Raw genomic sequence first — 27,450 nt, forward strand, 5'->3', positions numbered from 1 at the left:
ATGTTCCGCAAAAAGAAAAAGAAACGTCCAGAAATCTCTGCCCCGCAGAATTTCCAGCACCGTGTCCACACGTCCTTTGACCCCAAGGAAGGCAAGTTTGTGGGCCTCCCTCCGCAATGGCAGAACATCCTGGACACTCTGAGAAGGCCCAAACCTGTGGTGGACCCTTCGCGCATCACCCGGGTGCAGCTCCAGCCCATGAAGGTGAGGATGTTGGGGACCCCCAGAGGAAAAGGGATGACCCCCTTACTGAGGAGGAGGGTAGCTAACACTTGGATAGCACTGTGGGGTTTGTAAGACACTTTATGTAAACTACGGCATTGAGCCTCTCAAACAACTCTTTGAGGTAGATGCCTATTATTAATTATTCCCATTTTATAGATGGGGAAAAAGGCTGAGGAGAGGTAAATGACTTGCCCAGGGTCACAGCATTCTGACTTAGGTCTTCCTGACTCCAAGTCTAACACTCTAACCATTTGGCTACCCAGCTGCCTGCTAGACTCCTCCCAAGGCCCAGAGAAAAGGAGAAGATTAAGTTCAGATTCTTTTGGCAGAAAGAAAATAGCTTAGGTCAAAACCACAAGAAAACCTCAAGGAAGCTCTTAATTATTAGTTATCAATGAGCCGTTATGCTAATTCCCTACTAATTAGTCTGGGGAAGCTGGGAGTGCAGTGGACTGAGCACCGGGCTTGGAATCAGGAAGACATCTTCATGAGTTCAAATCCAGCCGCAGACACTTTCTAGCTGTCTGACCTTGGGCAAGTCTCTTGACTTTTTTGTTTGCCTCAGTTTCCTCATCTGTAAAATGAGCTGGAGAAGGAAATGGCAAACCATTCCAGTATCTTTGCCAAGAAAACCCCAAATGGGGTGACGAAGGGTCAAACATGACTGTATAAGACTGAACCACAACAAAAACAACTAGTGTGTCTTCCTTTTTACAGAGTGTTCTGGGGAAAAACAGACAAGATAAGAGTCCTGGGAGGTCCAGGGTTCAAGGGAAAGGGGTAGGACCTGGGTCTTGCTCTGTTTTGACGCTGGGTCACCTTCTGCAAGTCTTGGGACAAATCGGGGGAGGGGGTGCTGCTGGGTAAAGGAAGAGACCTTGGCCTCAACAGATCCATCGTTCCCCACCCCCAGATGCCCTGCCCCGTGGGGAGATGTCCAAGGTCAGGCAGGGCTGCAGCAGAGTAGGGATGCCAACGAGGCTGACCTCACCAGCACCAAACCAATTCAGCGAGTATGCATGTGGCAGGCAGTATGCCCATCCCCTTGGAAGACGCTATCCCTGAATCATCACCTTTTTGGAAAGTGACAAAACCCGTTTTCCCTTCATGCCTTTTTGAGGTCTATAGAGGCATTCTGTCTGGAGGGAAGGGAGGGGAAGCGGCTGGAAGAGGCAGGGAGGGCTGGGGCTCAGCTCTGGGCAGAAAGGTTGCTCTTTCCTTATTCTATATAGGAAAGGCCTCAGGCCTTGGGCTCCAAGGCAGCGTAGCTCAATAGATTGCTGGTTTGGAGTCAAGAAGACTTAAGTTCAAATGTTGTCTCACATATTTTTCAGTTGTGTGACCCTGGGCCAGTCATTTACTCTTGGTCAGCCTCAGCTCTGTAAAACAAAGGGGTTGGATTTGGTGACTTCTAGGGTTTCTTCTAGCTCTAAATCTAGGAGCCTATGGAGCCAAAGCTTCTCAGAGGTGGAGACTGGACCCCTGAGGGCAGGTGGGAAGCCTCCCAGGAACAGGAATCAGGTTCTGTTCTGCAGAAGGAATCAGCCTTCTTTTTGCACAGTCCTCGGTTGGCCCAGGGATAAAGGGCAGGAAGCCCTTCTACAACTGAAGGGGAGAGTGTTGTTGCTAGGGTTCAGAACAAGGCTGTTTAAAGGAGTGGGATGTAAGAGGGAGAAGAGGTTTCAAATACTTTAAAGCAATTATGACAACAAGATTAATCTTATATTTACTATTAAGTTTTGTAAAAATAGTATTTTATTTTTTCCAATTACATGTAAAGACATTTTTAACATTCATTTAAAAAAATTTTGAGTTCCAAATTTTCTCCCTACCTCCCTCACCTCCCCCCCTCTAAGATGGTAAGAATTTTGAAAAGGCTATGTACCTGCAATCATGTAAAACATATTTACATATAAGTCTTTTTACTATTAAGTTTTACAGCATGGTGGTGAAGTGGATAGAGTGCCAGGACTGGAGTTAGGAGGACCTGAGTTGAAATCTGGCTTCAGACACTTATTTGCTGTGTGACCCTGGGCAAGTCACTTAACTCTGCCTCAGCTTTCTCATCTGTAAAATGAATGAGCTAGAGAAGGATGTGGCAAACCATTCCAATATCTTTGCTGAGAAAACTCCCAAATGGAGTCAGGGAGAGTCAGACATGAAAGAGACTCAACAAGCTTGTAGTTAACAAAACGCTCTAACTTTTGATATTTCACTCGATCCTCACAATAGCCCTGTGGGATGGGCAGTACAAGAATATTCTCATTAAGCACCTACTGTGTTCAAAGTAACTGGCAGGGGGTGGGGTGGGGGAGGCAGTGTGGAGGAGTAGGGAAAACATAATTTTGCCCTTAAGGAGTTTACAATTGATTTTAATCTTTCAGGGCTAATCGATAACCAGGAACAAAGTAGTTCCTAACTTGTGATTTCTTTGTGGGTTTTTTTTTTTTTAAAGAGAGACCTAACTAGGTTAAGGCAACTGGAGCTTTGCTCCAGGGTACCAAAATTTAGAGGGCACTGACATCACTCACACTCCTTTTAACTGTGTAGAAACAAATAAACTTGGCCCCTCCCCCACAGGGTAGCCTCATTATGTCCTGGGGCCTGGCCTCAACCCCCCACCAGAGTGTTGGTCTTTAAATCTTTGAGGGTTCCTTTTTTGTATGTCACTTGCCTGGGTTATGAAAGATGCTGTAAAAACAGGAAGAAGCTACACTCTCAAGATAGGGAAGATGTTTGGGTGTGAATTCCAGTCACTGTGAACCGAGGAAGAGTTCCTGGACGGGGGTGGGGGAACCTCCCTCTTCAATGGTATAGGTACCGTTAAAGTTTCCTCATCTGTCAGATGAGCTGGAGAAGGAAATGACAAACCACTCCAGTATCTCTGCCCACAAAAACCCAAACAGGGTCTCCAAGAGTCGGACCTGACTGAACATGACCGAACAAAAATAAAGAGGTGAGGATGACTGACGTGGTACCATTGGTTTAGATCTGGAAGGGACCTCAGAGGTCATTTTGTCCAGTCTCTTTGTTTTGCAGGTGAGGAAACTGAGGCCTTGCCTAAGATCACAGAGAATAAGTGACCAAACTGTGATTTGAGCCCAGGTTCTCCAATGTGAAATCCAGTTCTCTTTCAGACCAGAGCAGTGATGGGAACCAAGGGTGGGGTGCTGGAGCCTGGTTTCCATGGTGGGAACCAAGGGTGAGATGCTGGAGACTGGTTTCCATGGTGGGAACCAAGGGTGGGATGCTAGAGCCTGGTTTCCATGGTGGGAACCAAGGGTGGGGTGCTGGAGCCTGGTTTCCATGGTGGGAACCAAGGGTAAGGTGCTGGAGACTGGTTTCCATGGTGGCAACCAAGGGTGGGGTGCTGGAGCCTGGTTTCCATGGCGGGAACCAAGGGTGGGGTGCTGGAGCCTGGTCTCCATGAGCATTCCTCCTTAAATGCCTAACTCTCCTGTCAGATCTCCCTGAGGCCTTGTTCTCAGATAGCCCCCTTCCTTGCTTCCTCTCGAGGACTCTCTCCCTATCCTAGGCTATTCCCACCCCAGCTCTGCCCTCCTCCTTCCCTCTCAGCCCACCATTCCTCTGACCCCCAGCCTTCATACGGACTCTTTTTTCTCTCCCCTGACAGACGGTGGTCCGGGGCAGCACCATTGAAGTGGAGGGCTACATTTCTGGGCTGCTCAATGATATTCAGAAGCTCTCCCTCATCAGCTCCAACACCCTGAGGGGCCAGAGCCCCACCAGCAGAAGGAGAGCCCAGTCGCTGGGGCTCCTGGGGGATGAACGATGGGGCCCAGACACAGACATGTACCTTCAAAGTCCCCAGCCTGAGAGGGCTGACCCTTATGGTATCTACCTCAACTGCAACGGGGGAGCCAAAGCGGGCCGGAGAGAGATGATGTGGCCAGAATACCAAGCTGACCAGGCCCAGCCTAATGGGCTGGTGATGAAAACCCAGTCCCTGGGGCCTGCGGAATTCCAAGGAGCTGCTCAGCGATGCTTACAGCTCACTTCTTGCCTGCCTAGTCCACCCCTAGGGACTTCCCCTACCCTGACCTCAAGCAGAGGTGGCAAGGTTGGGAGGCAGAATGCAGAAGACCGAAGACCCCAGTCCTGCTTGGTGGGCCCGGCCGGGGGCAGGCCCAGTGGAGAGGGCAGCCCCAGCCCCAAGGCTCAAGAAAGCAGCTTGAAGAATAAGCTTTTCCGTAGCATGTTTATCTCTGATGGCAACAGCAAGCCAGCCCCGGCTGCAAAGAGCAAGGTAGGTGGGAGATGGGGTCTGGGCCACATCACAAGATAAGTCGAGTCATCATGGTATTTGGGCACTGGACTTGGAATCAGGAAGACCCGGGTTCAAAACCCACCTCAGACGCTCACAAGCTGTGTGTCCCTGGGCAGGCTGCTTAACCTCTCTCAGAATTAGTTTTCCCATCTGTAGAATGAAGGTGTTGGACTCAGTGGCCCCGAGGTCTCTTGCAGCTCTAACTCTGTGATTCTATTAACTCCTCCATGTCCTGACTCCGAGACTGGCACTGTATCTACTGCGCCACCTAGCTTCCCATGCCTTAATTTCCTCAACTATTCAGTGAGAGGGCTGGACTCAGTGGTGTCTAAGGTCCCCCCGGCTCTAAAACTACAGACCCATGATTCTTACCTGGGGTCAAGGTGAGGCTGGGGAGGTCACAAGGACACTTCCAGAGGTTGCATAGGAAAGAGTAAGCAAGTGTTGCCAAGGACAGCGGCTTCTGTCCAGGGTCTCCATGCATACTAGTGACCCTGTGACCCTAGCCATTCAGCCCTCACAGTGACTATGGGCCGAGACGGGGAGGGATCAAGGGGCCAAGAAACTGTCTGTGGACACTGAAGCTCTTCACCTCAGAGTGCCAGGCTCAGCCGTAGCATTCACTCTGTTTTGTAATTATCCAGGGGGTTCAGCCTCTAAGGGACACCCAACATCCTGGAAGTCTGATCAAGGGGTGGGCGCCCCTTGCGAGGGAGGGCATGAATAAAGGCACGGTATAGAGGCTAAGAGCAGCATAGCAGGTAGAGCATTAGATTTGTAGTCAGGAGAACCTGAGTTCAAACGCTCCCTGTCACTTACTAGCCGTGTAGCCCTGGACGGGTCACTTAACCTCGGTTTCATTCTCTACCAAATGGAGGCAGTAACAGCAGCTCCCCCACCTGGTTGTTACGAGGACCAGAGGAGATGCCGGCTTTAAAGGGCTTTGTTAACACTAGCTATTCATACTATTACTATCGTTATTTCTTTGAGGTCTTGGGGTCACTATCCCCTACAAGAGCAAGGGGGTTTTAGAAGACACGTATTCCTGAGCATCCCCCCACCCAAATCACCCACCCAATCAGTCAGCAAATATTTACATTATTTTGAGGCAATCAGGGTTAAGTGACTTGCCCAGGGTCGCACAGCTAGTAGGTGTCTGAAATGACATTTGAGCTCAGGTCCTCCTGGCTCCAGGACTGGTGCTCTAACCACTGCACCACCTAGCTGCCCCTCAACAAATATTTATTAAGCCTTGTGCTGGGCACAAGTGAAACAATCTCTGCCCTCAGGAAGTTTGCATTCCATGGTGGTGAGGCGAGGCAGGAAACACAACATGTACATACATAAGCATATTAAACAGGAAATGATGGGGGGGCACCATGAGCCCCAGGTTGGGGTGGGGAATCAGGAAAGGTCTCATGAAGAAAGTGATGCCTGAGCTGAGTCTGAAAGGAGACTAGAGATTTTTACAGTTAAGGGAAGTACATTGCAGGCATGGGAGATGATCAATGCAAAGGTGTGGAGGCGGGAAATGCATATAAAGAGGTGTTAAATGGAGTGCTCTATGAAGAAGAGTAAAGGGGAGTAATATGCTAGCCCAGGAGATCTGGGAGAGCCCTGAAGTCTGTTCCAAGAAGGTTCACACCACACTAGTGTGACTAGGAACCCCAGGACACAATCCGCAATCTTGGGGCTTTCCCAGACCTCCAGGCCAATCAGGCCTGGAACAATCCTCATGAATCTTTCTGGTGAGTCCCTTATCCTCCTCTCTACCTCCTGGCTTCCTCACCTATGACACCGGGCTAATAATAGCGTTTAGCTTACTGGGTCAAGTAAGATAATGTATGTAAAGTACTTGGTAGCCCTTTAGGTGTTATATGATATTCATAGCTGACATTTACATAGCTCTTTGAGGTTTATAAAGCACTTTACATATATCCTCTCTTTGGATCTTCACAACAATCCTTTATAAATGTCAGCTGTTATTATTGGGGATATTATTCTGGCTTTTCCCCTAGAGGTTTCAGAGCCTGAGGGGTGGCAGGGGTCGTGAGAGAACTGGACACTTTATTTGGAAATAGAAGAGATTTAAGAAGGGGATTCTTCCTGTCTGTTTTCAGTCCCGGCTCTGCTCCTTACTACCCATGCAACCCCTGGACAAACCATTTAACTCCTCTAGATCTCAGTTTCTTCATCTGCAAAATGGGGGAGGGAGTTGGACTAGCTGAACTTTGAGGTCCCTTCCAGCACCAAACCTATGATCCTGAGGCAGAGAGTACATTCATCTCCAGGGCTGGGGGATGGAGTATATGAACTCTGGAAGACCCTTCCAAGCACTGGGATTCTTAATGGAGTGGTTGATCAGGAAGCCATATGGGGAACCTCCCATGTCTGCATCTTGGTGACAAGCCACAAAAAAACATGCCCATCGGTTCCCATAATGATGAGGTAGGCCCGGTGTTTATCAGGGACCTTGCACTGAGAATCTAGGGTCTCTGGGCCAGTCCCGCTGAAGTAGTCCCCCCTCCTCCCCTTTCTCCTACTAATTTAGTTGGGTTCAGAATGATGAATTGTTGACTTTGACCAAGGCTGCTGGGAGGCTGAGACTCACTAACCCCGAGGAGCTTTTAAAAATGTGGTGAATTCTCCCATCCACTTAGATCTACATTTTCAAGGTCTGACTTTTCAAGGTCATTTCTGGCCTCCTGATCGTGTTTCCAAATCAAGCATGCCCTGAGGCTGAGGTTTGTGTTCCTGCCCTCTCACAGCTAGGAAAAAGCCAGGGTCATTTTTACATTTCCAGTTAGAACCACATAATAAAGAAGTACATGCATGAACTCACAGGATGGGATCTGGTTACTGAATCTAGTGGCTGGAGAGACCAAGATCTCCTGGGTGGGCAAGGATTGGGCCATGGCTTTATGGAGGCTTCAGGAAGCAAGAAATGAGCAGGGGAAATCCTGTTATGTAGACAGAGTTCTGGGTTACAAGCACTTAGAGCCTGATATGTGAAAAGCAGGATGGCCTAATAGATAGTGAGCTAGCCTTGGAATTGGGAAGACCTGGGTTTGAATTCTACCTCTGAGTCATGCTGGCTGCATGATCCTGAGCAAGGCACTTAATCTCTCCCAGTGTCCCAGGCAACTCTCAAGACTACAAATTATTTAACAGGTACCAACCTGCATTGATATAGTATCCTCTACCAGTAGAATCAGAGGTCATGTCCAAAAGAAATCACAGAAACTCTTCAAACACAAGAGTGACGTGGTCAGACCTGTTACAGATTAGGACAATTGCTTGGCAGGAGGAGGAAGGATTGAGGACAACAGAGATGAGAAGCAGGAAGAACAGTTACGAGATACTAAGGGCAGTCCAGGAGAAGGGGGGATTGTCAGCCTAATCTCCACATTGAGTGGAAATGATGGGAAGGACGTCAGTGATGGTGTGGTTGGAAGTTGATGGGATACAGGGGTGGGGACAGTGAGAAAGGTCCAAACTTACAAACCTGAGTGGCTCCCTAGTACCCATGTTGTTGTTCAGTTGTGTCTGACTCTTCATGACCACATGGACTTTATTGTCCATGTGGTTTTCTTGGCAAAGATACTAGAGTGGTTTGCCATTTCCTTCTCCAACAGATTAAGGAAAACAGAGGGTAAGTGACTTGCCTAGCGTCACACAGCTGGTAAGTATCTGAGGTCGGATTTGAACTCAGGTCTTCCTGACTCCAGGCCCAGTGCTCTATCCACTGAGCCACCTAGCTGTTTCCTCCTAGTACCTATGGAACCAAATATAAAATTCCGTTTGGCTTTCAAAGGCTTTTATAACCTGGCCCCTTCCTATTTTTCACATACACCATTTCTCTCTACATACTCTGTGATCTAGTAACACTTGCTGTTCGTTGAACAAGACATCCATCTCCCCACTTGCATGAGTTTTCACTGACTCTCCCCTGTGCCTGAAACATTCTTCCTCCTCATCTCCTCTGCCTAGGTTACTTGGCTTCCTTCAAGTCTTAGCCAAAGTCCTACTTTAAAAAATATATTTTATTTTTTTTCCCCAATTACATGTAAAGACAATTTTTAAGTTAATTATATATATATATATATATATATATATATATATATTTAGTTTACAACATTCAGTTCCACAAGTTTTTGAGTTCCAAATTTTCTCCCCCTTTTCTCCTCCCCCACCCAAGACAGCATTTAATCTGATATGGGTTCTACATATACCTTCACATTAAACTTATTTTCCCAATAATCAAATTATAAAGAAGAATTATAACCAATGAAATGAACCATGAGAAAGACGAAACAAACCCAAGAATCAAATCAAATCAAATCAAATTTTTAAAAAGAGAGAGCAAGTAGTTTGCTTCAATCTGCATTCAGACTCTATTTCTTTCTCTGGATGTGGATAGCCTTTTCCATCATGAGTTGTAAAGACAATTTTTAACATTCATTTTTAAAAAATTTTTAAGTTCCAAATTTTCTCCCTCCCTCTCTCACCTTTCCCCTCCCTGAGACGGAAAGCAATTTGATATAGGTTATACATGTGCAATCATGCAAAACACATTTCCATATTAGTCATATTGGGAAAGACACAGACCCAAAAGGAAAACAAAACAAAAAAAAAGTGAAAAATAGTGTGCTTGAATGTGCGTTCAGACTCCACCAGTTCTTTCTCTGAAGGTGAGTAGCATTTTCCATCATAGGTCCTTTGGAATTGTCTTGGATCATTGTATTGCTGAGAAGAGCTAAGTCTTTCACAGTTGATCATCGTACAAATATTGTGACTGTACAGTGTTCTCCTGGTTCTGTTCCAAGTTCCACCTTCCACAAGAAGCCTTTTCCATCTTCACTTAATGCTAAGGTCTTCCCTCTGAGATTATTCCCCAATTGATCCTATAATTCTCTTGTTCATACATAGTTGCTTGTATGTTGTCTCCCTATTTGATTGTGAGCTCCTTTAGAACAAGGACTGTATCTTCACTTTCTTTGCAGCCACCAGAGTCAGGAAGACTCTTTACAAGTTCAAATCTGGTCTCAGACACTTACCAGCTAGGTGACCTTAAACAAATCACTTAACTCTCTTTGCCTCAGTTTCCTCATCTGTCAAAATGAGCTGGAAAAGGAAATGACAAACTGCTTCAGTATCTTTGCCAAGAAAACCCCCAAAGAAGGTCACAAACTGCTAAACAACAACAAAAAGTGATTGTCCAAACTTAGCACAGTTCCTGGCACATAGTAGGTGCTTAGTAAATACCAGCTGACTGAATGACTACCTGATTAGAAGAATGATAGTGGCTTCAACAGAAATAGGGCAGTTTAGAGGAGGAGATGGTTAGGAAATGGTAAAGGGAATCAGTGAAGAAGACAGGCAGTTGTTGTTGACAGGACGTTCAGGAGATGCCCAATAAGCGTATGACATTGTGGGACTGGAGATCAAGAGGAAAATTAGGGGTTAGATGGAGAGATTTGTGAGTCACCTGTGTAGAGATGATAATTAAATTCATCAGAGTTGATGAGATCCCCAAGGGAGAAAGTATATAAAGAACAGAGTCCAGGAAGAAAACTGTGGTTAGGGGGCCAGAGCTGGATAATGATCAAGGAAAGAGATGGCAGTTAGACAGGTAGGAGGAGAATTGGGAGAACAGCGGCAGTCATTCAGGAAGGAGAGAGTGTATAAGATGAAGGGGTGCTTGACAACATCAAAAGCTACAGATGAGAGCTGGGAAGGAAAGGGCCAATGAGTTTGGAAATTAAGAGAACTGGCAACCTGTGAGAGAGCATTTCAGTAGAGTGGTGGGGTTGAAAGCCAGACTGCAATGGGATGAGGAGTGGGCAATAAGGAAGGGGAAGCAACGTGTGTGCACAGTTCTTTCTGGGAGCTTGGCAATGGAAAGAAGAGATATAACAGCTTGAGAAGATTGCAAGGTTAAGAGGGAGGTGTTTTTGTTTATTTGTTTAAATATGGCTGAGACCTATGTTTTGTAGCTCAGTAAAGTAGGAGCAGAGGTCACCATGAGAGAGAGGCATAGATAAGGGGTTTGAGGAGAGAAAAGAAGGCTTGGATCGAACGCGATAATGTATGTAAAGAGCTGTGCCAGCCTTAAAGCACTCTATAAACGTTAGCTATTATTAGCAGCCCCTGCAGGGAGTATGATAGAGTAGATCTAGGATGAATAAAAGGAGCTGCCCTGCACTGAAGGATCAGTTTATATTATTAGATAAATGAATTTATGGTGGACCCGGTCAGCATGGTTTGGACTAGGGTGACAAAGAAGTCAAGAGCTGAAGACAATGGATGGTTAAAATGGCTAACTCCAGGGTCAAGACAACAAAGGGAGGAAAGTGAAGCTAAAGTCAGACACTGGAAATGGAACATCTCTAAAGTGTGATTTAATCAGCATGACCTCAGGATTTCACAATCTAAGATGCATAGGGCAGTTGTAAATTTGAAGAAGGGGGGAATGGACTGGAAGAACATGGGCAGGATAGAAAGACTGGATATTGTAGGAGAGAAGAATAACTTTGAATTTGGAGTCAGAGAATCAATGTTCAAATCTCAGCTCTGATACTTAGTACCTGTATGATTTTGGGCAATTCATTCTACCTCTCTGGGCCTCAGTTTCCTTATCTGTAAAATTGTGGCACTGGAACTAATTGACTTCTAAGATCCTTTCTAACTCTAAATCTACTTGTCCTCAGTTTCCATATCTGTGACATTAGGGGTCTCTAAGTTCCCTTCCAGCTCCAAGATTACCTTCTATCTACTATCTATACTATACTATACTATATACTACCTACTATCTATACGGACCTAGTTACTTGCATGTGTCTCCCCTCCGCCTCCCCCTCCATTAGAATGTGAGCTCTTTGAAGGCAGGAGCTGTTTTTGCCGTACTTACCATACTGGCTGACACAATGGGATAGGGAATAGGCATTGCACCTGTGATGTTATTGGTATAGGGAATTTCCAGATGGGGAAACACCCTCTACCACTGCAGGTCAGCTTCTTCTCTGCAACTTATCACCTTAGTACTGAGAGGTTGAACCCAGCATATAAATAAGAGGCACTTGAACCTGGCACATAGTAGGAGGGATTTGAGTCTAGCACATAGTAAGCACTGAAGAAATGCTTGTTGACTGATCAAGGCTGTTCCCTAGTAAGAGTGAAATCTAGGGAAGCACAGGAGATTATGATCAGAAAGGGAAGTTTGAAAGCTTAATTACATAGTGATGGAACAGTTATAGTTAATGGTGAGACCTAAGGTATGCCCATCTCCATGGATGGCTGAGGAGATGTGGAAATGCAGATGACGGCAGCTAAGGAGGTTTAGCATCATTCATAGGGGAGTCCCCAAGTGTGAGGGCAGGATTTGGGGTGAAGTAGACTATGAGCCCAGTGCTAAGCTCCTGGAGAAAAGGAGGGCAAATGACTAGGAGGCCAGAGGACTAGGTATGAGAATCTGGAAGTAGTGATAGAGAGGGATGCAGTGAACCTCAAAAGAGAGGATGCAGAATGAGAGAGAATCTGGATGTGGCAATGGGGAATGAGGAGAATAATGCCTCCTCCTGCCTGACTGTTCCGGGGGCATGAGAAAAGCAGTAGCCAGCATGGAGAAGATGGTCAGGGAGGCAGAATCTTCTAGAGAGGGGGGAGGGGAGGGAGGGAAGGAGAGAGAGAGACAGAGAGACAGAGAGAGAGAACTCCAGGCTTCCATGAGTTTGGTATAGAAAGAGAGAAGAGATCAAGGAATGAAGAGTATTTATTAATGATAGAGTGAGTTTCCAGAAGGCACCATAGGAGAGGAGGACAGAAGAGGAAAGGGACGAGGGAGGGGCAGGGTTTCAGGAAGAATACAGGGAGAGGGGGAGTAAGTGTCTCGCTTAGTTATTCGCCTAACCAATGTCAGATATGGAAGTGGAACCCAAGTAGCCCAGGCTCCGCTTTTTTGTTGCTATATTGTTTCAGTCATGTCCAACTCTTCATGATGCCATTTTGGGGTTTTCTTGGCAGAGATATTGGAGCAGTTTGCCATTTTCCTTCTCTAGCTCATTTTACAGTTGAACAACTGAGGCAAACAGGGTTAAGTGATTTGCGCAGGGTCTCACAGCTCAGGTACTATTTTATCCCATTTTATGGATGAATCAGAAATTAAGTGACTTTCCCAAGGTCACACAGCTGCTGAGTGGTAGACAATGAGCTATACCCCAGATCCGCTGCCTCCTAGAACAGGGGGGCTCCTTTTACTATAGCACTGTTTTTGTTCACATGTTAATATTCCCAAAGTAGGAAATGCCAGATGGCAGGCTTGGAGCACAGCACGGTGGTCCTAGAGTGCCTCCTGACCTGAATCAGGTTTCCAAGACAAGTTGTTTATTGAGCTCTCTCCTGTTGGTACCATACGGATGAGTCAGTGTTCCTTTCAGCCTTTGGAATTTCCTGACAGCGCTTCCCTAAAATATGAAATCTTGACATTCTCTCCACCTCTTTCCAGTGGACATTTAGAAAGCTAGCTGCTAGCAGTCATTCGGCCCAGCCCACACAGCCTTCACATTCTAGGACTTTCCACCAGCTCAGGGCCCCACAGAATACTTATTGATGACAGCTGGCTTTTTTCATCAGAGAGGCACTATAGTATAGGGATAAAGGAGTGCCCTTGCAATTGAGGAGACCTAGATTAGAATATTCAACCTCTGACACATGCTGGCTGTGTGACCCCAGATAACTCTCAAAGATTCCAAGTTGCTGATCAGTAGTCAGTGGTCTGCCTGGGTAGAAGGAGCTTCTTTACCAGGATATTTTACTTTTAAAATTATAGTGTAATGTCTGCTCATCATAAGTGTTTTCTCAGATTGAAATTAATTGTCTTAATTGAGCCTCACCACCCTCCTGTGAGGTAGGTCGCCTAAGTGGTAACATCCCCATTTTTCAGGTGGAGAAACTAGGTTAAGCCACTTAAGTGAGGTCATCTACTTTTAAGTGGCGGCTTCAAGACTTGAACCCAGGTCTTCTGAGCCTTGTGTTCTTTCCCCTTTAGTATACTATAGGAAGTTCCGGTGGGTCAAGGGCACACTTGGATGCTGTAAGCCAACCTATTTGTTATCTTGAAATTTCGTTTCCTTGATTTGATCTCAGACCAAAAGGAGAAAGGGAAAGGGAAGAGGCAAAAGCTTAGCCTACTAGGATCAGCCTTAAAATAAATCCACCCATCCTGAACACTTGAAGTTAGAACTGATATCCGTCTGTTTTTTGTGGTTCATGGAAGTAGGTTTCTTCCTAGAGTCAAGGGCTGAACCAGATGACCTCTCGATGTCCTTCCCAGATCTATGATTCCATGACTCTCTTAATGGCTTCTATGTTCTGAGCATCATCTTGAGAAAAAACACTTTTTGCGAGTCTGTCTCCCACCAAATGCCAGGTCTTCTCCAAGGAAATACCCACAATTTCAGTGCAGATCTCTTGATAATGAGTGAAATTACCTCTACCTGCCATGATCCCTTGGTCTATGTTGGCTGAACAAGCTTGATGGACCACCTATGGGCATTTCTTATTCTTATTAATGAAAAAGAGAGATAGCATGACACAATGTAATAAAAAGCTGTCCTTGTATCCTAGACCTCTCTCTGACATGTGTTGGCTGGGTGACCTTGGCACAGTCACTGAACCTTTCAATGTCCTAGGCAACTCTCTGAGACTCTAAGTTGCCAAAAAAGTGCTGACCTGCATTGGTCAAGTTTCCTCATCTAAGGATTTTCCATACCAATAAAATCACAGGTCATCTAGGTTCGATCTCCAATTAACAAATAATTCAATGTCCCAAAGTCTGGCCTCTACCATGCCACCTCTCACCTCCTGAGTGCTACATTCTCCTTTTCAATGAGTCTTCACCTCTTTCTTGACCATTGGTGCCTACCTGCCCCACAACCAGATCCCAGAGAGTTTTCTAAGTCCCCAGCAAGCAAACTCCAGAGATGAAAGAGGGGAATATCAGAGAAGGATCTTTTGGCAGCAGGGAAAGAAAGGGAACCTTTCATGCTCATAGACCTTCTCTACATCTCAGTTCCCCTCAAGGGAACATGGAGCAGAGATGACCCTTGAAGAATTTTTGGCTCAAGCTCAGACATTTTGGAAACAACCTGGAAATAATATGAACCTAGGGCTTCTAAGAAAACAGGATTTCTTATGACCTCAGCTAAGGCACTCTGCCACAGAGGATGCTGGGAAGGATTGTTTAGACAATAGCCTTACAAATGAAATTAGACCATCTTTTTAAAGTCCTTAGCTTAAAAAGGCCAAAGTCACTTACTGCATCCAGGGCCATCTCCAGTCATTCTGATCTATATCTGGCCACTGGACCCAGATGGCTCTGGAGGAGAAAGTGAGGCTGGTGACTCTGCACAGCCCTCCCCCACTTAAATCCAGTTCACTTGTGTGTCACGGCATCACCTCCCTGATGTCATGGTCCTCTTTGACAGTGAAAGACAAACAATAACAATAGACCATCTATAAAGCATTCCCCAAGGATACCTGGCCTTGGAGTCAAGAACACCTGAATTTGAATTTTATCTAAGGTACTTAGTTATGTGGGGGCATTTAGGTGGCACAGTAGATAGAGTGTCAGGCCTGGAAGCAGGAAGACTCATCTTCCTGATTTCCAATCCGGCTTCAGACACTTACTAGCTGTGTGACCCTGGACAAGTCACTTAACCCTGTTTGCCTCAGTTTCCTTATCTGTAAAATGAGCTGAAGAAGGAAATGGCAAACCACTCCAGTATCTTTGCCAAGAAAACCCCAAATGGGGTCACAGAGAGTTGAACCCGACTAAAACCAAAAATAAAACTAAAATGACAGCAGCAGGCCTCTTTCCTGATCTGTAAAATGAGGATTCTAAATCTTTAATCCTATGGTTCTCATCTGTAGAACGAAGAGGCTGAACTCAATAGCCTCTAAAGTCTCTTTCTGGCTTGAAATCTATGATCCTATGATCCTATGGTCCTTTCTTTCATATTCTCATTGCAAAGTGATTACTGAGGACTGAAAGTGGAATCTTGGGCTGGTAATTCTATTGCTTGCCAGCCAACAGTTAATTTTTAGAATCCTGGGTTTTCGAATAGTGAAATTAGGGGACTACTCCACATCTGAGAAAGGTTTCAGCTCAAGCATGTTGACTTGATCTTGCCAACATAACTCCTCTTGGACCTTGGGATATCTTTGTGTCCATTCATGCAGGTGCCTTTGGGGTAGGACAAAACAATGTGCTTGCCCACAGCATCACCAGCTGAGACAGATTTGATAGAGACAGACAGACACATATGTGTGTGTATATATGTGTGTGTGTGTGTGTGTACATATACATATACATATATATGTGTGTATACATGATATAATACAGAGATACAGAGTATGTGTGTATATATACGTATATATGTGTGTATATATAGAGATAGAAACAGAAATACAGAGATAGAAAGAGACAGAGAGACACATATGTACATATATATGCATATGTGTATATATAATATATATAAAGAAAGAGAGATGGAGAAAGACACAGAGACAGAAAGAGGGAGAGAGAGAGATACAGAGAGGGAAATAAAGGGACAAAGAGATAAATTCATAGAGATAGACAAACATAGGTAGGTAGAGAGAGCAGAGAGAGAGAGATACAGAGAGAAAGATACAGAGATAGATAGAAAGATAGAGCATTTATTAAGCATTTACTATAAGCCAGTGGGAATATAAAGAAAAGCAAAAAATGCTCTGTTTGAGAAGAGACTGTGAAGACAACAGGAGGGGAGAAGATAGCACATAAAAGGGAAATTAAAAGGGGGAGGGGGGAGGAGTGTGAGGATGGGAAAAATTCCAGGAGAGACAGGAGGGGAGCCAGGAGGAGCATGGCTGCTTGGCACATTCTCAAAGTGGAGCTTCCCAGAGGAGGAATTCAGCAGTCAGAGGAGGGGGTATTTTCCAGGGAGAGAAGGTTGCTGGGAAGTGATATCCATAGAATGAGGACTAGAACAGGAGACAAGTGAAGGAGTGATCATGGCCGGCTTGGGCACTAAGCTGAGAACTGTCCTTTTCCTGGTCTTGCCCTTCAGAGGGTTCGAGTAGGATCAAAGAACGGTGGAATGTTAGAGCTGCAAGGCGCCATAGAGATCACCGAGTAGGGATAAGGAAACTGAATCCCTGAGAGGCAAAATGACTTGCCCAAAGTTTTGCACTTAGGTAGGTAAGGGAGGGCTAGAACTTGGAGCTAGTTGGATGAAAGGTTCAGGGAAGTGGTATGGAATGATGGAAAACGTTCTCTGACTTTGCCCTCGTTGGAGCTAACCGAGCTCTGGCAACCTGGCTCCACCGCTGACTACACAGTGAACCTTGAGCAAGTCTGTGGGCCTCAGTGTTTCTCTTCTATAAAACGTTAGGGTAGGGCTAGATGGTGTCTGAGGTCCCCTCCAGTCCTGGCTACATGCCCCTGTACTTTGTACGCGCAAATGCATTTAGGGGTGAGGAGCAGCCTGGGGCATGTCCATTTGGATGAGGAAAACTGAGGCTTAGTGACCAGGAATGACTCATTCACAGTCACACCGTGAGCCCAGAGCTACACATCTAACTGGTTTTTTCCATTATGCTACATTGCTCAAACCTACCTGAAGATGGATTAATACTGAAAAAAAAAATTTTCTAGGATTTTTTTCTGTCTCTTTCACTGAAATGATAATTTTAGTAGGAGCCAGGAACAACCCTCCCACAAGCATCATCCTTTCTCTCCCCCCTGTCTATCAAACCCTGGTGCAGCTCTGCAGGGAGTCAGCAGATGCTTCCAGACAGGCATCAGCTGGCAGGCTGGGGCTCCCATCTCATCACTACTCCCAAATGAAGGATCTCATGGCCTAGGTCGGTCAGTCAGTCCGTAAACATTTATTAAGCACCTACTATTTACTAGGCACAATACTAAGCCCCTACAAAGAAAGATAAAAAGATAGCGCTTCTTCTCCAGAAGGTTACAGTCTAATGGGGGAAGACAACATGCAAACAACTATATAGAGCAGGGCTGTCCAACCTTAGGTTTTTATTGAAACAATAGACAATATATTTTGACTTGCCATTTTAGTAAGAGCTCTGTGGTAGCTCGGCTTTGTTTACTAAAGCATTTATGTAAATTTTTATGCTTGTAGGCGGGCCACATGCATGAATCACACTGCAGGGCCGCATGCAGCCCGAGGTCCACATTGTGGACAGCCCTGATATATAGGATAAATTGGAAATAATCAACAGAAGGAAGGTATCAGAAGTACAGAGAATGGAAAAGTCTTCCTGGGGAAGGTGGGGTTTTGGCTTGAACTGAAGGAAGTGAAAGAAGCCAGGAGGCAGAGATGAGGAAAGAGAGAATTCCAGGCATGAGGGACAGTCAGTGAAAATGCCCATAGTCAGGTGCTGGAGTTTGAAGTGGGACCCTAAAGCCCAGGGGGGGAGGAGGTCAAACAGGTGGGAGCCTTCATTTTGAGCCCTGGAATGCCTGGAGCTAGGCCTTGAGCTCTTTGAATAAAGGTCACAGTCCAGTCCTTAGACCTGATAGAAGTTAGCCAGCATCTGCGAGCACCTTTGCCCTATTTCAGAGACCAGACTAGGTTTACAAGTAGACGGGGTAAGCTGTTGCTTACATGGGGGGATTTGGGTTTTTTTTAGAGAGCTGTGAGAAAGCCTTCTATTCCACAAATATCTCCCCAAACCAGGGCTCCCAAGGAATGAAATTTCATCAGTGGTGGAATTTAATTGGTGGTGACTAGATGGCACAGTGGATAGATTGCTGGTCTTGGAGTCAAGAAGCCATGAGTTCAAATCCTGCCGCACATACTGGAAAAGTCATAAATCTCTCTGTGCCTCAGTTTCCTCATTTGTAAAACATGCATTTTAGAGTTGCTTTTACAAGGTTATTGTGAGGATCAAATGAGACAATATATGTAAAGTACTTTGCAACCATCACTATACTTTATAAATGGTAGTTATTATTTGTTCTGTATTCTTTCATTCCTTCACGTTAATAAGTGTTACCTCCTCTTTTAAAACAGATGCTACGGGAGAGGGCGTTACTAACTTGCATTTAATAATGTTTTGGGGTTTGTAGAACCCTTGGCTCCCAACTGCCTTTATTGAAGGTAGCTAAGTGGCACAGTGGATAAAATCCAGGGCCTGGAGTCTGGAAGGCCCGAATTCAAATTTGGCCTCAGACATTTACTACCTGTGTGGCCCTGGACCTGAAAAGAGGAAAACAATAACATCCAGGGTTGTTGTGAGGATCAGATGAGACGATATTTGTAAAGCATTTAGCACACTGCTTGGCACATAGTAGGTGCTTAATAAATGCTTATTTCCTTCCATTTTACAGCTAGGAAATTGAGGTTGTGAGTGACTTGGCCAGGGTCTCACAGTGTCTGAGGTCAGATCTGAATCCAAGGCTTCCTGACTATGCACGGTACCATCTAGCTGCCTCCCCTATACAGCTGTAGAAACTGAGTCTGAGATAGACAAAGTAAGCTGCCATGTCATACAAGTAGTAAGTAGCAGAATTAGGATTTGAACCCAGTCCGCTATACCCTGTGTCTGGATTTGGATTCTGCAGATGGGGTTCCAATATGATTTCTGCTATTTCCTTCCACTGGACTTTGGGCAGCTCCCTTCCTGTCTCATTTCCCTTGTCTGTAAAATAAGAAGGTTGAACTAGGGTCACAGGAACATGGGTCTGGAGTTAGGAGAGACCTCAGAGGCCAGCCTCATCCAGCCTTCTCATTTTACAGGCGTAGAGAGGTTGTGGCTTGTCCAAGGACGAACAGATAGGAAATGAGCTTGGGTCTTCTGACCAGGTCCTTTGAGGTAGCATTCCTTCCACGGTTTACCACTTTTGTTCAGGCCTGGAACCCCGGGGCAGCAGGGAAGGACACAAGTAAAAGGAGTCCCTATTGGCTCTCACTGCACCACGCTTTCTTCCTCCCAAAGGAGTAAGGAGAAAGACCAGCCATGGCCAAAAGGCAGACAGAATGAGGCAATCACCCTCTCCTAAAGGAAAAATCCCTAAGGGAAGGTCATACTTGGATCTCCCTTTCAGTTTTCTAGGCTTGCAATAATAGAATCATGGGTTTAAAGCTGAAAGAGACCCTAGAGACCACCAACTTCATTTTGCAGATGCAGAAACTGAGTTCCTGAGAGGTTAAAGTATTTGTCCAGGGTCATATAACTGGTCAACGTACGAGGCAGCATTTGAACTCAAGTCTCCCTGAAGCCAGGCCCATCACATCCAATCATACCACTTCACTACCTCTAATCACACAGCTAGGGGAGTGGAGTCTTATCTCTAACCCCTCCACCATGGGGAGGGAGTTTGATATTCTTTGGGGCCACTTAGGTGACTGGAATAAACACCATTGTGTTTCCCTCTCCACCCAAGGAGAAAAACTACTAAAAAACTAGATTGAAATAAATCTTGAGGAATCCCACTCCCCACTCGGATCCCATGGTCCATAGCATGAGATGTTTTCTTTCCTTTTTATTTTACGCCCATGGCAGAAAACCCCAGCTGTTTTTGCAATATTTCTTATTGCTCATTGCCAAATGGGGATGTCTGACCACAGCAGCAATAGCTCAGTAATCACCCATTCCCCTGCCCTGGTTTTGTGAGGGGCAAGTCCCAGCAGCCCTTGTGGGCCTCCTGGCCCGGCCCTCCTCTGTGTATCTCTGGTGGGGGAGGGGAGGGAAAGGAGGGAGCTGGAGGGGCTCAGCAGCCAGACTGTAGCCCAGATTCCCTGTGGCTCGGCTCCCTACAGGCCAGGCTGCTCTGTCACAGTGGTCTGCCTGGGGTCTCGTTATTGTTCATTCAGTAGGTGGGATGCCCCCTGAAGAAAGTGGCTTTTCACTATCTTCTCTGGAGTGGGAAGAGTCACCACCATGCAGAACGACTATTCAACCTCCTTATTACAGGCCAGAACTGTGGTTTGGTTATGGCTCATTTGAAAGTTCTTATTTGCAGAAGCTTTTCTCATTTTAGCTCATCTCCCAGGCACTCTGATGGGCTCCTGAGCCTGGCAGGAACCTCCAGAGGGCAGATCCATTTCCCTGCCCTCTATTGCCCCCAAACCCAGGCCAGACAGGCCCAGTTGGACCCTGTTAAACCTCCTTCCTCTTTCTTCCTCCTTCCCTCCATCCAGCCCAATTCTCTCTTCCGGTCACTACAGAAAGACTCTCCCCCAAGCCTGCCAGCCAAGGCGCAGTCTTTATTCTCTGACCAGTCGGTGGGAGATTTCAATAACCTGACTGTCTCCGAAACCAGCAGCCCCCAGAAGTCCCTACGGACAGCTCCAGCAGTGGCCCCACCCCCTGGCCGCCCCTCCCCTGCCGGCTCCCCCAGAACCTGGCACCCTCAAACCAGCGCCAGCAACCTGCACCTCCCCCAGGACCCCGCCTCGGCCAAGGCCCTCGTGACGGCGGGCGAGGAGCCGGGCATTGTGACCCATGAACAGTTCAAGGCCGCCCTAAGGATGGTAGTGGACCAAGGAGACCCCCGACTCCTTCTGGAGAGCTACGTGAAGATCGGGGAGGGTTCCACGGGCATTGTCTGCCAGGCCCGGGAGAAGCACTCTGGGCGTCAGGTGGCAGTCAAGATGATGGACCTGAGGAAACAGCAACGCCGGGAACTGCTCTTTAATGAGGTGCGGGGGTTGGGGGAGGAGGGGGGGAGGGGGAGGGATGAGGGGGAGGATTCTCTGGGGAATGAGTAGGGGTGCTATCGAGGGGAACCTCCACTGGAAGAAGGGTGCCACTGACAGCCCAGGCCTCTCACACTCAACAGTGGCTCCCACTGCCTCCCCAGGTGGTGATTATGAGAGATTATCAACACGTCAATGTGGTAGAGTTGTACAAGAGCTACCTGGTAGGCGAAGAGCTGTGGGTGCTGATGGAATTGCTGCAAGGGGGTGCCCTTACTGACATTGTATCCCAAGTCAGGTATGTGTCTAGTCCCTCCTCCCCCTACAACCCCAGACCTTCGATTCCCTATACTCTCCATGCATCCCCATATGCACACCGCCACCTCTGGGAATCTCCCCACACCATCTGATGCTATCCTTTTGACACATGTTGAAATGGAGACCCAACGTAAGGAAGTGACCTTCTAGGAGCAGAGTGAATTTTAGTCTTTCTCCTCTAAATCCAGGTCTGAGACACTGGGCTGGCTTGGATGAGGCCCATGCTGTCCTGCCCTGAGCGAGGCCTTGGGGATCTAGAGATTGAGGGACAGTTTCCAACCATGGGAGGAGGCTGGTATCAAAACCACCCGGCTCCAGTTGGTTCGGCTCCACTTGATTAGCCTCCTGCCCCCCATGCCCCTGTAATGCTAACCCCACTGAGACCCCACTTCCTACCTCCAGGCTGAATGAGGAGCAGATCGCCACCGTGAGTGAATCAGTCTTGCAAGCCCTCGCTTACCTTCACTCTCAGGGTGTCATCCATCGAGACATCAAGAGTGACTCCATACTCCTGACCCTCGATGGAAGGGTAGGTCCCTCCTCTGACTTTGTCCGTCTCGACCTGACATACCAGGATCTCACTTTTCCTCTGTCTTTTCCATTGCATTCTCTCTTCTTTCCTGATGCCTTTCCATCTTCTAATCAGCCACCCATCTGTCTTGTTCTCTCTTCTTCCTCTCCTTTACCAGGTAAAACTTTCAGACTTTGGATTCTGTGCCCAGATCAGCAAAGATGTTCCCAAAAGGAAGTCCCTGGTTGGCACTCCCTACTGGATGGCTCCAGAGGTGATCTCAAGGTCTCCATACACAACTGAGGTAAGTCTTCACTACTCACAGTCCTCCCACACCTTCCCTTATATGTTGTCCCACTTGAACAATCCCTCTAATTTTGGCCTCTCTGTCATGACTCCACCTTGGCTATTGGCCATAGGATGCCCCTCATCCCCCGCCCCAAATTGCTAGCTTTATATTGCCACAGCCACCCCCCAACCCCTTCCGGATCTCTTGAGGCAGCATGGTGTAGTGGATGGTACTCTGGACTTAGAGTTGGGAAGACTTGGATTCAAATCCTGCCTTATGGACTTCTAAACTATGTGACCCTGGACCATTTAACCTCTCTGGGCCTCAGTTTCCTCATCTGTCAAAAAAATTGGACTCAGTGGTCTCTAAGGTCTCTAAATTTATGATCTTCTTCCTTTCCTCTTCATTGTTTCCCACTGGTCGTTCTAAAACTTGGCTGTTCTTTCACAGCAGTTTATCTATTTTTGTTAACTTCCTTTTTAAAAAATAAGTTTTTTATTTATTTATTTTAAACATTAATTTTTTAAAAATTGAGTTCTGAATTCTCTTCCTTTCTCCTGTCCCTCCCCCACCCATTATGAAGGCAAGCAATAGGATATCAACTATACATGTGAAATCATGGAGAATATATTTCCACATTAGCCATGTCTTGGTTACTTAGCTGAAAGGGAAGAGAGATGTAAGGCTCAAGTGATCTCTCTCTCTTATTTTGGTTCCCAGGAGGCTTGAGTTAGTCCAAATCTGCTGCAGATATGGTCTCTGGGTGTGGTTCCTCTCCTCCCTGGTGGCCAAGTATAGGCCTCTCTACACAGGTAGTCACTTAGTAGGTGTTGGTGGCCAACTGATGAGCTGGCTATAGGAATGATCGGTGAAGGGAAGAAAGTTTGTCCTGAGTCAGCCTCTTGCCATCTCTACCCCAGAATCGCCAAGGACAGAGAGAGCTGGCACAGGACAGCCCCTGATACTCACTGTACTTCTGCAGGTGGATATCTGGTCTCTGGGCATCATGGTGATTGAGATGGTGGATGGGGAGCCCCCCTATTTCAACGACTCTCCAGTGCAAGCTATGAGGAGGCTCCGGGACAGCGCCCCACCCAAACTGAAAAACTCTCACAAGGTCAGTAAGTCCCTACATCTCACATGGTTATACCTCACATAACCAGTTCTGCCTCTAAAGGGGCAGAGGCCAGGATCTTGGAGACATAGTTAGCTCTTTGGGCACAGAAACTGGAGAGTACAGATTTACATGAAAAGACATTCCTTTATCCATAGACACTCTGAATCCATAAACATTCTAGCCACATGGCTATGACCACATCCCCTAGTTTTCCACCTTGATCATGCCTCACAGTAAAGTCACCTGACTCACCTAGACCCTGAAGTTACTAAAATGTCAGAGTCCTAAGATGAGGAGAGAAACCAGGCAGGTAAGAGGTGGGAGCTCCAGAACCCAGGAAAGATAAGTTTATTTGTGCAAAGGCAAATGTATTAAAGGACTGGTACCAGCGGGAGTGAATGAATTCTGGATTTGGGGTCAGAAGGTATGAATTCAAATTCTGCATCATCAACCTGTGTGAACTTGGACAAATGACTTTACCTCAAGAGACCTTAGCTTCTTCATCTGTAAACCAAAGCATCCTTGATTTCTAAGGTTTCTTCCATCTCAAGATCCTCCCATCCCTAGGGACTAGGGATTTGTGCATATGGACAAATACTTTCCAGGGTTCCTATGTCATAATGTGATGGTTCCCAGATGTACCATCAATTCTGTATCTAATCCATCATTGTTAATATCTAAGCCACAGTCTCTCCTCATATGAATACTTTAAAAATAACTGAGAACAGGCAAATGAGAGTGAGGGGGAAGAGCCTGTGGAAACAGACTAGGATTGAAATAATATAGGTAAACATCACAAGAACAAAGTGCCGACTTAAAAGGTGAAAGGAGTAAAAATAAACACAAAAGAAATAAATGTGGGAAAACTCCAAGCTTAACGTTCTAACCTTAAATGTGAATGGATTAAACAACCCAGTAAAATCGAAGGAAATGTCAGACTGGCGAAGAAAACAAAACCCAGCAATTTGCTGCATACAAGAAACATACCCCCAAAGCCAGACCTTTTTGTACAAAATTCATACTAGTATGAACCAGTAATTTAGTATACCTGCTCAGCCAGAAGGAAGACTGTGATGCTACACTGACACCTGGTGGTTAGAAAAGAAATGTCAGATGTTGTAATTGAGCTCCTTAAAAGAAAGATAGGAATTGGGGGTGGGGGCGGATGGGAATGGGTGGAGGTGGAACCTAGCTAGTATAGCCAGTAGCCCAGGAATTCTGGGACAGAATAGTGATGTATCTTCAAGGATAATTGACCACATAGTATTTTTTAGTTCTTGGACTCACCCATTGCTGGCCTCCAGGACTTAGGAGTGGGGCTCAGATAGCTCAAAACCAGCCTCCTTCTTTAGGAGTTAAAGAGGTACCATGCCACTGTCCTGGGTTGGGTGATAATGTATCCTATATATGCATCACGTTTTATGTTTTCCAAAACACTTTCCTACCTTACCATTTCATCTTTACCACAACTTTGTAAAGTTAGCAAGATAAGTATTGTAGGCTTACTCCCATTTTATAGGGCAAGAGAGAGACAGAGAGAGAGAGAGGGTCTCAGAAAGGTTACATAACATACCCAGGATCAAGAAGGGACTGAGTGGTGTTTCCAGGTCTAGTCTCCTGATTCCTAGTAGCATTTATAGTGCCCTTCCACTATACCAAACTGTCTCTGTCAAGCAATGGCATGGCTGTGCCTCCCTCTGGGGAGAAGAAAGATTGTAACCCAGATTCCAATAGCTACAGATTTCTTGGTTCTGTATTTAGCAAAGGGCTCAACACTTTGTTCAAAGCTGGCCCATTGCCCAGAAGAATATAAGTAGTAATTCCCACCCTCCTCGAAATCTGGCTTTTCAGAAGATTGTACCTTATGATCACTCTTCATATAGGCTGAATGGTTCTTGGCATTCAATAAATGGTGAGTGTAATAAAGATGAAGAGATCAGCAAATTGTTTATTTGACTTGGAAAAAAGGCAGAAGAAAAGGCAGAGGGTTGTTGTTCTTGAGGGAGAAGGGACCTTCTAGGCCATCTAGTTCATTCCCCCCTACACCATTTTACAAATGAAGAGACTGAGTCCAAGAAAAAGTTAGGTAATTTGCCCAAGGTCACCCAGATGTTAAGTAACAGAGGTGAGATCTGAACCCAGGACCTCTGGCTCCAGAGTCATCATTCTTGCCGCTGTGCCAGAGCCAGATCAAGGAGGCTCTGTCCCTGCCAGAGAAATACTTCAAATAAATGTATACCCACACAATAATTTTGTGTAATTTTATTTTAGTTAATCTCTAGGGAAGTTTTCTTTTTTCCTTTCAATGAGATTTCATTTTAAGGGTGCAGCCTATAGTCAAAGCAGTATAGCAATCTAAGTAAGCTACTGGGCTTTTGACTTTGAGCCTAGCAAACAAGGAAGCGGAGGCGGCCACACTCTATCTTGATAAGGAAGACAAACCACTAGAAGCATTTATGTAGCTTCTATTATGTGCCTAAGGACTTTTATAAACATTGTCTCATTTGGTTCTCACAACAACCCTCCGATGAGGTAGGAGCTGTTACTATTCTCATTTCACAGCTCAGGAAACTGAGGCAAATGAGGCTGAAATGGCCCAGAGTCACACCTTTAGTATGTAACTGAGGCTGGATACGAACTTAAAGTCTTCTGACTCCAGGACCAGCTATCCATCCACTTCGCCACCAGCTATCTTTGAAAAATAGGCTCATTTGACCTACTTAGCCAGGGATGGGGAACCTTCGGCCTTAAGGCTGAGTCAACGGGCGGCATTTGAGGACCTAGAGGGTCACACATGGTCTCGAGGCTAAAGATTCCCCACTCTTGTTGACTTAACTGTAACTGAAGCCTATCTGAAATGGGTTACCTAGTAAGAGAAACATCCTCATTCCAACATCCGGGTGGGTATTCTGTGGAGATTGGAGCGAGGTAGCACCAAGGGGCAACAGAAGATTTCTCAGACAGGAACATAGCCTCCTTGATCCAGCTCTGGCACACTGGTAAGACCAATGACAGGTCATAGAACTTGGGTTCAAATCCCATCTTTGCCACTTAATAATTTTTGCGTGACCTTGGACAAGTCACCTACCTTCCCTAAACCTTGGTTTCTTCATCTGTGAAATGTACTAGATGACTTCTAAGGTCCCTCTTTGTTCTCGATCTACAATCCTATACCTGCACTTCACAGGGCTTTCTCACTGTTCCATCTCCACAGGTCTCTCCAGTACTTCGAGACTTCCTAGAGAGGATGCTGATTCGAGATCCCCTGGATCGAGCTACCGCCCAGGAGCTGCTAGACCACCCCTTCCTGCTGCAGACGGGACTTCCTGAGTGTCTGGTGCCTCTGATTCAGCTCTACCGAAAGCGCACCTCTACCTGCTGAGCCAACTAGTAGTGTCCACCAGCCTCCCGGGCCCCGCCGGCCTGGAGACACTGGACAGAGGAAGCACCAGCAGCCTTCCAGGCAGGCTAGGAATAGTGCCTGCATCATCTCAGTATTTTCTCCAAAGACTGAATGTGAAATGATCCCCCAACCCATCCAGGTCCCATTGCCCTTTGGTCCAATGTGCCAACTAGGATTTCTCCCCTTGGTTCCCCAATCTCTCTCCCAAGAGAGACACTAGTTGTCTTTGGCTTTACTGAGACAACTCTTGGCAGGATGACATTTTGGGAATTCTCCAGTACACATCCAATTCTTTGTACAGAACTGTTTCTAAGGAACCCCGAAGACCAGAATAGTCTTATACAAGGTCCAGCAGGCTCCAAGGTGAGAGCCAAATCTTCTTCACGCGGGGACTTAAGAGCATTACGCCACAACCATGTGCTGTGGTCCACCAAACATAAATCATATGTGTTTCTGGGAGGAACTTGTTTAGGGAAAGGTTTTATAACCAAAAGACCTATTTCCCTCCCTTATGCCCAGTTACTTGGGGATAGAAGGCGAGGAAGGGCACAGATATGCTACCTAAATCTGTTTTCTGGCTCTGCATACATCCT

At 46.2% G+C, this 27,450-nt stretch overlaps 1 protein-coding gene across 2 annotated transcripts; it reads left to right on the forward strand.

The window, feature by feature from the left end:
* PAK6 (p21 (RAC1) activated kinase 6) lies at nucleotides 1–27,242 on the forward strand. 2 transcript variants are annotated; one of them, XM_036735879.1, is made up of 8 exons: nucleotides 1–204; nucleotides 3,860–4,492; nucleotides 20,722–21,222; nucleotides 21,384–21,517; nucleotides 21,940–22,066; nucleotides 22,227–22,352; nucleotides 23,320–23,454; nucleotides 26,669–27,242. In XM_036735879.1, the coding sequence occupies exons 1-8, from the start codon at nucleotides 1–3 to the stop codon at nucleotides 26,834–26,836; spliced, it is 2,028 nt and encodes a 675-aa protein (XP_036591774.1). In that variant the 3' UTR covers nucleotides 26,837–27,242. The 2 variants fall into 2 exon arrangements, with proteins under 2 accessions (XP_036591774.1, XP_036591775.1); XM_036735880.1 differs by lacking the exon at nucleotides 23,320–23,454.
* The last annotated feature ends 208 nt before the right edge of the window (nucleotides 27,243–27,450 follow it).

This window comes from Trichosurus vulpecula, chromosome 8 (assembly GCF_011100635.1).
Source record: "Trichosurus vulpecula isolate mTriVul1 chromosome 8, mTriVul1.pri, whole genome shotgun sequence".
In the NCBI taxonomy this organism is placed as follows: Eukaryota; Metazoa; Chordata; class Mammalia; order Diprotodontia; family Phalangeridae; genus Trichosurus; species Trichosurus vulpecula.

Excerpts from the sequence above, each read along its gene's own strand:
- PAK6 (XM_036735879.1), top strand. The coding sequence starts at position 1 with ATGTTCCGCAAAAAGAAAAAGAAACGTCCAGAAATCTCTGCCCCGCAG. Across the intron at positions 22,067-22,226 it reads TCCTGACCCTCGATGGAAGG|GTAAAACTTTCAGACTTTGG; the intron begins GTAGGTCCCTCC and ends CTCCTTTACCAG. Across the intron at positions 22,353-23,319 it reads GGTCTCCATACACAACTGAG|GTGGATATCTGGTCTCTGGG; the intron begins GTAAGTCTTCAC and ends GTACTTCTGCAG.